The 13,515-nt window shown below is 33.9% G+C and overlaps 1 protein-coding gene across 1 annotated transcript in view; it reads right to left on the bottom strand.

Moving 5' to 3' along the window:
- CWC22 (CWC22 spliceosome-associated protein) overlaps nucleotides 1-13,515 on the bottom strand; it is a 62,459-nt gene that overhangs the window by 17,661 nt on the left and 31,283 nt on the right. Inside the window, exons 6-13 of the mRNA XM_010859743.1 lie at nucleotides 12,662-12,790; nucleotides 10,138-10,306; nucleotides 9,810-9,863; nucleotides 7,486-7,621; nucleotides 7,181-7,387; nucleotides 7,025-7,087; nucleotides 2,176-2,280; nucleotides 488-569 (exon numbers count right to left, since the gene is read on the bottom strand). Of these exons, the coding sequence (XP_010858045.1) occupies nucleotides 488-569; nucleotides 2,176-2,280; nucleotides 7,025-7,087; nucleotides 7,181-7,387; nucleotides 7,486-7,621; nucleotides 9,810-9,863; nucleotides 10,138-10,306; nucleotides 12,662-12,790 (945 nt within the window). The remainder of the gene's footprint in view (nucleotides 1-487; nucleotides 570-2,175; nucleotides 2,281-7,024; nucleotides 7,088-7,180; nucleotides 7,388-7,485; nucleotides 7,622-9,809; nucleotides 9,864-10,137; nucleotides 10,307-12,661; nucleotides 12,791-13,515) is intronic.

The following is a 13,515-nucleotide window of genomic DNA, read 5'->3' as shown; positions in this document are numbered from 1 at the left end:
AGTTCTTGCTTAATATTACTTCAAAGAGTCCTTAAAACCTTCCTAAGTCTACTTCCTACCTCCATTCACATTCATTTCCATCTGCACAACAAATCAGTGTCCAAATATCACAAGAGTTTCTCTGCTTAGAGCCAGAGTTAGAAAGCAAATTAGAAAAAAATAAAACATTAAACTTCCACTACACAATACTGTGCGAACTCTGTAATACAGAAATGTTTTCAGATTGTTGGTAATATTTAATTATACTAAATGACATAACTTAAAAAAATTTTAATTAGGAAACAGTTAAAAGTAAAGACAAATTGCTCCTGTAGATTCCTAAAAACAGTAGGAATCTACACTCTGGGACTTGGGATGGTGGAGGAGAGGCAAGCAGTTGGAGAATCCCTGCAACAGTATCCAGTTTTCTGTCACCGGATTCTAACAATCCCATCTTCTTGCCCATCCCCTGTCAAAAATTAGAATCAACTGAGCTACTGTATCTTACCTTGATTGAATAGCGAGATAAATGGTACGACGAAATGAGACTAGATTAATTTCAGTTTTGTCATGAATAGTCACCTTTTGTCCTGAAATTAAACATAACAAAATTATAAAACTATAAAAATAAATGAAGAACTGAAAGTGTATCCCTTTATAGTAATGTTTTCATAATCTTTTTAGAATTTATGAGTTTAATATAATATTCTCTTCTATAGTGTAAGTTAGTATTGATATTTATAGAATTCAACATAACTATTTCTAGTCTTTTGCCATATCTTAGAGTATTTTAATTGGAGAAGGCAATGGCACCCCACTCCAGTACTCTCGCCTGGAAAATCCCATGGACGGAGGAGCCTGGTAGGCTGCAGTCCATGGGGTCGCTAAGAGTCAGACATGACTGAGCGACTTCACTTTCACTTTTCCTTTCATGCATTGGAGAAGGAAATGGCAACCCACTCCAGTGTTCTTGCCTGGAGAATCCCAGGGACGGGGGAGCCTGGTGGGCTGCTGTCTATGGGGTCGCACAGAGTCGGACACGACTGACGCGACTTAGCAGCAGCAGCAGAGTATTTTAATAAGTTTTTTGTCAGCTCAAAGAAGTCCAGAGCCAAACCAAGAAAACTATTTTTGTTTCTGGGTTACCTGCTCATTTAGACATGATAAAAGGCCACACTTAAGCTGTTGTTAGGGAAAACATTATTTCTATGTTTATAAACAATTATCTTGATTTGGAAGAACTATAAATTATGGACAGAAATTCAGGTTCAGAGAACATTAGATCATCATGACAGGTTGGATGGGTCCAATACAAATATGAATATTTGTTAAAGTTTTATCTTATCTAATGCATGAAAACTTTATAAACATTTAATAGTTTTTATTTGAATTGTATTTTCACATAAGACAAATTCTATAGTTAAATGTTAACTTGGTTAAGAGACATTTTAAATGAAAAAGACACTGGAAAAAATTAAACATATTTTTATAAATTATGTTGTAGAAGATCTACTATACTCTAAGACAGAACTAAAATACATTATGCCCTAGAAGGGAGAGTTATACTTTTAATATTTTCTGTCAGTAATGCCTAACACGGCTCTGGACATCAAAAATGTAACATAAGCAAATAGTGACCAGTGTATATATATTCTGGTGTTTTAATGGAGACTTAACCGAAGTAAAGTTCTGAGCTTATTTTCCTATGAAATAATATAATCAAAGCTGAAAAGGAAGGACATCATGCCTGCTTCTGTACAAATATAGCTTTTGGCTTCCCCAACCTATTTTTCCAAAATGAAGAGCAAATATCTAGTCACTCGCATCTGTCACATTCACGCCATAGTAACATAAATCACATGTACTCAACATGAATGCACCTTTTTCATAGTTCAAAATCAAAGTCATAAAACATCAAATTTAAATTATGCTGGTATTAAAAAATGAATTTCCTTGTTTCATACTTTTAAAGCAGGCTCTTTCAACCTTGCCAATGCTGATATTTTGGGCTGGATAATACTTTGCTGTGAGGGGCAATCTTGTGACTCATAGGATGTTTATGAGTCCTTGCTTTCACCCACTAGTAACAGTAGCATCTCTCCCAATACTCCACAGATTAAGAATCACTGTTTAGAGGATCACATTAGATTATTCTGGGAGTATATTTTACAATTTTATTTGCAGCTACACTTTTACCTTCTTCATCTTCTTCTCCCTCTTCCTCCTCTTCTTCCTCCTCCTCTTCACTACTTCCAGCATCTTGGTCTGTGTTTGAGTCACTATCTCCTTCATCAAGAATTTCTAAAAGAACAAAGTTAAGTTTAGGAAAACATGAATGAGCAAGGGATATAAATGTACCGCATTCTGGGGAGATAATTCTCAGTTCACTACAACCCACAGTGGTGTAAGAGTTTGTCAGCCAACAAAGATGATCACACAGGTCTCATGTTACTACCTAGGTATTCAGAGGGCATTATAACTAATTAGACTAGAGAAAACCATAAGTATAATTCTTCTGCCAGATAGAAAGCAGCCATGAAATAAGCAAGGGATGAGAAGAACAAAGAAAAAGTAGATGAAGGTTTTCCAAAAGAGCAGGAGGAGCACTGGAATGATAAATTAGGAAGAGAAATTAGCATAATGGAGAATGTAGTCAAAATATTACTAGTTCATCACCAAGAAGATAAGTCTATTATAAAAACCTAAGATGAGCAATAGAAAACAAGAATATAGCCTAAGAAAGTTTTCTGAAAGACAAAAAAGACAGAAGGAAAAAAAAAGCATAATTTAGTATTCACTCCCTGATGGCTAAGATGGTAAAGAATCTGCCTGCAATGAGAGAGACCTAGGTTCAATCCCTGGGTCGGGAAGATTCCCTAAAGAAGGTAATGGCAACCCACTCTAGTATTCTTGCCTGGAGAATCTCATGGACAGAGGAGCCTGGAGGGCTACAGTCCACAGGGTCATAAAGAGCCGGACACGACTGAGTGACTAACATATTTAGGTAGTGAATGAAATTTAAATAGTAGTGAGACTTTTATTAAAATGTATACCTATTAAGTAGAACATTATAATTAATTGATAGAATTTTCATATGTGCAATAGAAATGGAAGTCTAAAGACCTTTTAAAAAAACCGGAAAGATAAGCACTTCATTGGACTGTCATTTCTGAAAATACAACTCACATTCAGAACTATTCAAAACTGTGATGTAAAAGACTACATGAGGTCTATCATCATGTTAACAGTAATAAATGACAAAAACTAGAATCATATTTTGCCCAATGGTATGTGTTCCGTAAGTCTGACAAAAGATTTTACAAACCTGGCCAACAATCCCTCTTTGCATTTTTATTATAATCAGACAGATTTTAATACAGTTTTGGGCCAACTAATTTTTAGGAAAATTCTAATTTCCTTATATTTAACTAAATAGTATAAATCAGGAGTCACACGTAAAGTTAGCATAAATCCACATACTAGAGAAACAAGTCATTTTACAAAAGTGGAGAGTTGTCATTCAGCCCTTAGCTGACATACAAATCTCTTCAAGAATATTTCTAACCAATGTGACTGCAAGAAATGATCTGCAGTGTCTAGTTTATTATTATATAATGTGGTTCAGACAGACCTTTAAAAGGGGAAACTATTTAGTATTCAACAGGAGGAAGACCGGCATTCCTGCTGTTTTCCCAAATGCTGTAAGACCTAAAACACAAGTACACCTAGGTCACTCTAAGGTGCTAATTACTAAAGCTGTGCCCACTTCCTGCCTCGGTCATTTTTAATGCCGACTCTAGAAGAACACTTTATGAAAGAATGAAGGTCAAATGGATTGTCTAGCTGTTTACATCATCCTCTCTTATCCCTTCACTTTAGAATCTACTTACTAAAATCATTTAGGCAATGACAACTGGATTTTATTAACTAAATAAAGCAGTGGTTTCCAAGTATGGTCTGTGAATCCTGGAGGAAACCACTGAGACCTGCCAGGTGGTCTGTGAAAGTGAAAGTGAAGTTGCTCAGTCGTGTCCGACTCTTTGCGACCCCATGGACTGTAGCCTATGAGGGTCCTCCATCCATGGGATTTTCCAGGCAAGAGTGCTGGAATGGATTGCCATTTCCTTCTCCAGGGGATCTTCCCGACCCAGGAATCGAACCCGGGTCTCCGGCATTGCAGGCAGACGCTTTACCGTCTGAGCCGTCTGTAGGTCAAACTATTTTCATAGTAACACCGAAATATTATCTGCCTTTTCACTGTGCTGACATCTGAAATAAAGACGCAAAGGCAACAGGAGTTAAAACCTGCTGCATCCTGAGCACAATCAAGGTATCAAGCTGCACAAGCACTCATTGTACTTTTTACTGCCACACTAATGTAGTAGGAAAAAAGTTTCATTTAAGAACGCCCTTGAAGAAAAAATATAAAATTATTAATTTCGTTAAGTCTTAGCTCTTGAGTATTGGCATTTATAGTAGTTTGAGCAAGAAAATACGAAGTTTATATATAGCACTTCTGTTAAAAGACAAATGCACAATGGTGATGGTTATCTCAAGGAAAAACACTCGTGACAGAGGTGCAAGATGAATTACTTATATTTTTCATTTTTACTTTAAAAAATGGCAAACAAACTAGAGTTATTAGGTATTTACCAGATATTTTCTAAAATATAAACAAAGTAATACTGTTATTTCAAGGAAAACAACCAAGAGTTATTTTCAGATATTTGCCACAATCATCAAATGAGTCTTCAAGAGAATATCAGAATTCTGGAAAACACGTATCTATTCCTATGAGCTTGACAGCTTCCCAAAACATTAAGATTTTTCTGATAAAGACAGGTGGTAATATGAATAAATGTGATTTTTTGAGAATATATTAATGTGTCAATTTAATTTGGATAATGTTAACCCGTTAATACTTGGAAGCTGTGAATAACTTAGTGCATCAGTATTTTCCAAATGACTGAGGAGACATGTTACAAAATCATGCTTGGGTAAAAGATCCATTCAAAGTGACAGACCAACAGATTTTAATGTTAACAAAATAGGAACATTAATGGATGTAATTTCAGGTTTCACAGTGCAATTAAATCATTAGAAACTACTAGCTATTAAATATTTAATTGGAATAGTGTTAAACAGAAATATACACAATTATAATTCTGAAAAGGCTATACTCTTCCCTTGCCAACTACATGTCTATGGTGAGGTTAAATTTCCTTCATATGTTTCAATCAAAACAACCTACTGCAACAGAGTAAAATCAGAAGCAATATGAGAATTCAATTTTCCCATTAAGCCAGACACTAAATTGCACAAAATATTTAAAACATACCATTCTTTTTCTTAAATTTCTTTGTTCATAATTATTTTTATAAAAACATGTAACTTTTGCAAATATGTACTAGGTTTATTATTGTTATTTTGAAATGACCTAGTATTTTTTATAGTCTCCCTTTAAATTTCTAGTAAGTAAATGTCAATAGATATAGCCCACATAAACAAAAGCTCTTTGGAATTCTCAATAATTTTTAAGAGTATAAAGGGATCTTGAGACCACAGAGTTTAAGGAATGCTATAGGAAAGAAAAATACTACTTTCTTGGCCAACTGCCAAGAACCTAATAAAGAAATGGATGGGGAATTCCCAAGTATAAAAAAAGGAAGAAAAAAAAAAAACAAACCTCTATACCAGGTATAATAAGAATTCTACAAAATTATTGGTATCGTTTAGGGAGACTATGGAGAAGGAAATGGCAACCCACTCCAGTATTCTTGCCTGGAGAATCCTGTGGACGGGGGAGCCTGGTGGGCTGCTGCACAGAGTCGGACACAACTGAAGCGACTTAGCATGCTTGCATAGCAGGGAGACTATAGAAAAAGAAATTCATACGAAAAGAACAAAATAGATTGAAGGGGTTTCTCTATGTTTGGAAACTAAATTTATTAGAGAAAAAGGAATCTGGCATGTCCCTATTGTACCAGATTTTAGGATAATGTATAAAATGGGAAGCTTCTTACACTTTTACTTCCCCTTCAACATTCTCCTTCTAAGAATGATTAAAGCACAGAATGCAGCAACGACAGAGTTCTACATCTCTGCTCTCTCTTCCGAGGAGCTTTCAGAGCTGTAAGTATTTGTTAGGTAAAATCACAACTCAAGGAAAATAAACTTATAAGATTATTACAGAATTATAATATGTAAAATAATATAAATAATTATATATTAGAATGATGTAAGTAGCTCTGAATATTAGCTTTAGTAGAAAAATAATGACACACATTACAAAAAAACAGTACAGTGTCTAAATACATGCTCTGTGGTAAGACAAAGTACTGTATTTTATTTATCTTTACACAAACATTTACTCCTGTATCAAAAAAGTAACTTACTCTAGGTGACTTAGCTAGTAATGGCAGAAACAAAATACAAACCATTATCTAAACAAACAGTGCTTATGGTATACTAATGATGTTCAAATGATAATAATCAATTTATCCATGAAGTATATTAAGCTACTGTGATTGATTTTATCAGAAAGATATAAATCTGCCCTCAAGAAATAATGAAGTATAGAACTTTATAACACAGTATAGCACTTAATCAAATACTAAATTGGTGGCAATTTAAGCAGCAACTCTTAACTGGAAGTGAGGTTAAATAACGGCCATTGTAATACATGGATATTTCTTAAGAGGGATGAAGCTGAAGAGTTACATAATTAAATAGAGAAAGAGGAGAAGGAAAATGAGTTAAATAAATTAAAAGTAATACCATGGGTAGGACTTCCCTGGTGGGCTACAGTCCTAGGGTTGCAAAAGATTCTGACATGACTTAGAGACTAAACAACAGCAACAACACCACCATGGATAAGCACTAGAAAGAAAAATAACGCACGAGCAAACGGTGAAAAGAGAATGGCTTCACAGAGCAAAGATTCCAGTAGGCAGGGGTCAGAGTGATCTATACCATTCTATCAGTATCACACAATTAAGTAAACTTCTTCTTTTAAAAGGAAATTATTTTTTAAAGTTCTACATACCCTTCTTAATAGCTCTGTACTTCTCTTCATTCTCCATAAAATTAGGATCCATCTTGAAAACATCTCAAAAATAAATAAACACAAGTTAAGTTAGTGTTTATTTTCGATACTGACATTTGTTTGTATGCCACTTCCCAATGCCCACCCCTGACTTACTAAGAACATCTTCTGGATTATAGTCGTCTTCCAGAGGAAGCATATGGGTGAACTGATCATCTTCTTCCACTAAATCAAGTCCTTCTAGGATAACAGGGTGGTCCTTGAATCCATCCTTCCTTACAGCAAACATCACTTCAATCATATATTGAACCCTTTTGTCAATTTCAGACTCATGGAGAATGTTTCGAAGCCGTTCAAATATAGCTAAAGTTAAACACAAAGAAAATAAAAATAAACACAAAGCACTACATATAATAATACTCAAACTAAAGCTCAATCTCAAACCAAGGATATATATTTACCATTGATCCCTCTTGGTGACACTTGTGTTAATTTGAGACCACATTCCTTAAGAAAACCAATAGCTACTTCAACACTGTCATCTGTTGGTCTTTCCAGAAGCAAAGTGAGCATTTCTAAGCATAAAACTTCATGAGCCTTGAATAGAAAGAAGACATACAAAATGCTTTCACCTGTATTAATCTACTACTGATGGTAATTTTAAAAATTAGTAAGTCTAGTTTTTACAGTGATGGTATTGTACATATGATGAGCAAAGTTTCATAATGTACATAAAAATACTCCAAATATGGGATACAATTTTTCTTTCATTTCCGTTATGCATCTGCAAACAATTTCCTGATGATTTTTCCAAAAATCTTAATTTACTACATTGGATACTGGATTACTACATCTAGTTCTACTGGATAGAACTAGATGATTTATCTCTAGCAGAAATATTCCTCTTATACTCTCTATAATAGAAAGATACATTATCTTTAAGAAATGTCATAATTAACCTCAAAATAGAAGTTAAAGTCATTTATTAATTTTTAATCTGAGATATTTTCATAACTACTATATGAAGAAAAGTAACATGATTCTTTTTACAATATCCTTCTCCATGATCACAACTCTATATACATTTTGCAATTCACTCTCTCAGCAATTCTGTTAGCAAACAGTTCTTAAATTACATGAATACCAGTTTTCTCAGAAAATTTCTTTCTATAGTTTATAGCATACAATGACAGTTTTGAATACTTCTATTTTTATTTAAATCAAACTCTACACTGGCCATGGTCAAAGTTTAGAATTTTATAAACACCACCAAATAGAGAGGGAATAAAAGTATATCGAGAAGCTTTGCTGTAAAAGAAAATGGACTTAGGAAGCGTGTTTAAAAGACCATACATATGCCTTTTAAAAACTAGACTCTTACTTGAGATGGAGAGACAACTTAGGAAAATATCCTCTTCATATCTAGCACAATATCAAAAATAAACATTGAATTTATTTTGGGAAGACAGGCAAGATTGAACAGTCTTACATTAGGGACAAGAAAATACTGCCCTGTACCGCAGTTTGGAAGATGCAAAATACTTATCATTTTAACTGGTTTATGTGAATGCCAAAAATATCTCCAAGTATAATATATATTCAAAAAGTGAAACATATCTGTGCTGTTATAGTCTGTGAAATTAGGTTTACAGACATGTAAAATTATGTTTCTGTGATCTTAAGTAGAAAATTATCATTGTAATATGACTAGGTTAAAATCTAAAAGGTTTCTTAAAGTGAGTACCAGAATTTCATGTAGCAAAGAATTAAAATATTATTAAATGTTAGAGAAATAAGATTAAGTCTGTCTTCAAAATTCTTCCTCTTATTTATAGATATAATTTTTAAAAATAATACATATCTGAAGGAAAACTGTGAGTATGGACAAGAGCAATTTTACTGTTTTCATTTTTAAAATGTGGCTCAGCTGGTAAAGAATCCACCTGCAATGCAGGAGACCTGGGTTCAATCCCTGGGTTGTGAAGATCCCCTGGAGAAGAGAAAGGCTACCCACTCCAGTATTCTGGCCTGGAGAATTCCATGGACTGTACAGTCCACAGGATCACAAAGAGTCAGACACGATGAGTGACTTTTACTTCCCCCTGGAGAATGGAATGTCAACCCACTCCAACATTCTTGCCTGGAGAATCCCAGGGACAGAGGAGCCTGGGGGGCTACAATCCATGGGATTGCAAAGAGTCAGACAGTAGTGAGCGACTGACACATAACCTAACTTAAGATAACAAATCAAAACTCAGTGGATAAATAAAAAAATAAACACAAAAACTAAATAATAAAATGATAAATTTTTGCATTTAAAACAGATTAAAAGTATTTAGTACACAATATTTTATAAAATGATCCTAAGAATATATGAGTATTTACATATACCATGTAGTTATACATATGAATATACATATATATATGCAGTTGTGGGGAACAGCATTTTTTAAAGAATATCAGCTGTTAGGCTTTCTTGAACACTAGGTACAGGGAAAAGAGAAGAAATAGTACCTTTTAAAATAAAAACACATTATAGTCTTTGAAGGAAAAATACGCAGTTAAGTAACCACGTAGAGTATTAAGAGTTTGATTAATTTACTAACACTTGTCCTGGGTTCCTCTTTACATTAAAAAATGCATTTATTATAGTTCTAAAATTAAAATATCATTCAAGATACTTTTCTGAAGGACTGTAAGTCAAAACAAAGTTCTCACTGAAGTGGCATCAAGCCTGTGGTCTAATGGCACTGAATGGCACCAAATTTTGAAAATAATTACTTACCACATTTTGATTAATAAGATGTGCCACAAATTTTGAAGCTGTCAGACAAAGTGGCTGGAAAGGGAAATTAGAGACAGTTAATCTATAAACTAAAATTTTCATTTATCTATAAAGTCTACAGTTTACTTACACACTCTACTTAAAATATGTAACATGCAAGGTAATTTTAATGTGTTATAAAATAAAAATTAGTATATGTGAAAACATGACATTTCTGGAACAACAGAAATCAACATCGCTTACTAAGGTTGATTCTTAATTACTATGGTTGATACGGTTTATTAGTCTGTTATCTGTAGCAGTCTACCTACAAGTCGATTACATATACCTTATCATTTCTCCGATAGCCTTTTCGAAAATTAAGAATTAATCTTTTGAGGATTAACTCTCCAATTTGTGGAAATTTCGAGTTGATAATTGCCACTAATGCTGCATAAACATGGGTGAAGATTGGAGAAGCACTCTGTGCTTGCAAAACAGATCTGGATAGCAGGCCTCTGGTTAAAAGAGAAAAGAAAAGGAGTCAACAATACTCACTGATTTCATTAGAAGGAAAAAAATTCACCTAAAATCCAGCTATATTCAGTTCAGTTCAGTTGTTTAGTCGTGTCCAACTCTTTGCGACCCCATGAATCGCAGCACGCGAGGCCTCCCTGTCTGTCACCAACTCCCGGAGTTCATCCAAACTCATGTGTGTCAAGTCAGTGATGCCATCCAGCCATCTCATCCTCTATTGTCCCCTTCTCCTCCTGCCCCCAATCCCTCCCAGCATCAGGGTCCTTTCCAATGAGTCAACTCTTCGCATGATGTGGCCAAAGTATTGGAATTTCAGCCTCAGCATCAGTCCTTGCAAAGAACACCCAGGACTTATCTCCTTTAGGATGGACTGGTTGGATCTCCTTGCAGTCCAAGGGACTCTCAAGAGTTTTCTCCAGCACCATAGTTCAAAAGCATCAATTCTTCCACGCTCAGCTTTCTTCACAGTCCAACTCTCACATACCATACATGACCACTGGAAAAACTATAGCCTTGACTAGACGGACCTTTGTTGCGAAAGTAATGTCTCTGCTTTTGAATATGCTATCTAGGTCGGTCATAACTTTCCTTCGTCTTTTAATTTCATGGCTGCAATCACCATCTGCAGTGATTTTGGAACCCCAAAAAATAAAGTCTGACACTGTTTCCCGATCTATTTCCCATGAAGTGATAGGGCCAGATGCCATGATCTTAGTTTTCTGAATGTTGAGATTTAAGCCAACTTTTTCACTCTCCTCTTTCACTTTCATCAAGAGGCTTTTTAGTTCCTCTTCACTTTCTGCCATAAGTGTGGTGTCATCTGCATTTCTGAGGTTATTGATATTTCTCCCAGCAATCTTGATTCCAGCTATATTACTTCTCTGTAAATCATCATAAGAGCTAAGTCAGAACTAAAATTTCACTACCTTTATCTAGAGGAAGAAACTGTCTTACTAATAAATTAAAACTGATTTTGAGGAAATAAAATTTCAATCTGTACTTATATAAAATAGATTTAATATAACTTTTTTCAAAATTTTTTCTCTCTAAATATAAATCTTCTTTTCCAGTTACTGTTCATTACATCTATTCATGAATTTAAGTTCTTAACTTCTTATATTAATTCACTTAACATTATCAAAAGTGAAGGGAGAAAAGACCTGCTTCAAAAGTACTGAACTTTGACTTAAAGTAAAATTTCCACTATGAAATTTTATATGAAATTCATATAAATTAATTCTGTGATGAAAGACAAATTGGGGTGGTTTCCATCTAAAAGACAGGCTTAAGTCTACTGTTCATGAAAATAAAAGTGAAAACAATATTCCTGAGAGATAAAGACATAAGTAAGCACTGAAGAAATAATGCTAAAACAAGGACAGGAATATAAAAGGTCCTACCTTCTAACTCATTTTGAAATGCACATGTTTCTATCAATGTATACATTTGATAAGAAGAGAGATACAAAACGGGCTAACTGAAGAGTTATTTTTAGCAATGTAATAACAAACAATATTTGATTGTCAAAAGGCAGAAAAACTATCATCTGTCATACCTAAACCTCATTATCAGGTTTAGGTATGACATCTGAATCACTAGAGTAGAAACTGAAAAAAGATAACTCAGTTTATAAACAGTAACATCTTAAATTACTCTTGTAACTTTTGAGTCTGCTGCTTTCTGAATAAAATGAGAGTGCTTTCCCGTGGCTGCCTCCCGGTCACTTTACTGACCCCCACCACGTGCTACACCTTACTTTATATATATATATATCCCAAAGTTTTGCACTGATGATCTGGGTCATATGGGAAAATAGTCCTCAGATTTTAAAATAAATAGAACATAGAATATTTCTATTTCCTGATGAGTTAAAATATCACAACTACTTAGAAACCACACAGAAAATGGTTGTTATTCCCTTCTGCTTTTCTAAAATTTATTACTTATCTTTCTCATTTCTTTCACATTCCCACTTTGCTTTCATTAAAAATTAAACTGGTGTGAGGAGCACTTTGTGTATATATAAAGAAATTAAATATTTATTTTTATTCATGCGTTTAAATTATTGGAAGTATTCAGTCAATAAATAACTGTGCCAAAATTATTATATGACATCAAAGCTTCTCAAACAGTAAAAACCCCACACAAGCTCTAATAGTTGAGTTTAAGTTATTTGTTAGTAGCTTACATATTTATAACAACTGCATTTTAAATACTCCTTGAAATTTTCTTTGAAATGAAGTAGCATAATAAATGAATGATTACTTTTCATGTAGATATTACTTTCCATTGAAAAAGCGCTATGAAATACTACAAATAAAACAGCCAATGCTTACCTTCCTCTGACTATATTTTCTTGAAGAAGTTCTTGAATAATAATACCGATATTGGAAATGTTGACTTTGTTGATCAGGCCATTGATAGACTTCTTCAGGGCTTCCCAGCTCATCCTCTGATATGCCAAGCTAAAAAGAATTGATTTTAATAAAGATGAAAATTCAGTCAACAATTACAACAAGAGGTTATAAGAACACAAAAAATACTTAGTGTTCCTTTATTTCTGAAATAATTTTCACAAAATGACCCAAAAGAACAATAAAATATATGAACACGTGGATATAGAAATTATACCTAAACCATATCTTATTCTCCATATATGTTATACTCATTTACAAATTCCTTTTAATAACATAATAAAATAATACAAGGATGTGTAAGGATAACATTGTTCTTATGTCCATATATGTGTATATTAGTAGCTTGGTCGTGTCCGACTCTTTGCAACCCCATAGACTGTAGCCCACCAGGCTCCTCCATTCATGGAATTTTCCAGGCAAGAGTATGAATGGGTTGCCATTTCCTTCTCCAAAAGGAACTATAAAAAGAAAGGAAGAGAAGTCGCTTAGTCATGTCTGACTCTTTGCGACCCCATGGACTGTGGCCTACCAGGCTCCTCCATTCATGGAATTTTCCAGGCAAGAGTACTGAGTGGGTTGCCATTTCCTTCTCCAGTCCATATATATTGCAATTTATAACATTTATTAGTTAGATTCAGTACATGCTTATTTTATAACACTTAATTTACTAAACTTGCCTTTAAAGGAAATGTTTTAAAGTAAAAGAAACTATTTTTTATTTAAATTACAATATATAATACCTAAATATAAGCTGTAAAAAGGAAATTTGGTAT

Source organism: Bison bison, unplaced genomic scaffold (genome assembly GCF_000754665.1).
Source record: "Bison bison bison isolate TAMUID 2011002044 unplaced genomic scaffold, Bison_UMD1.0 scf7180017864460, whole genome shotgun sequence".
In the NCBI taxonomy this organism is placed as follows: Eukaryota; Metazoa; Chordata; class Mammalia; order Artiodactyla; family Bovidae; genus Bison; species Bison bison.
This window is presented reverse-complemented; position numbering and strand designations above follow the sequence as displayed.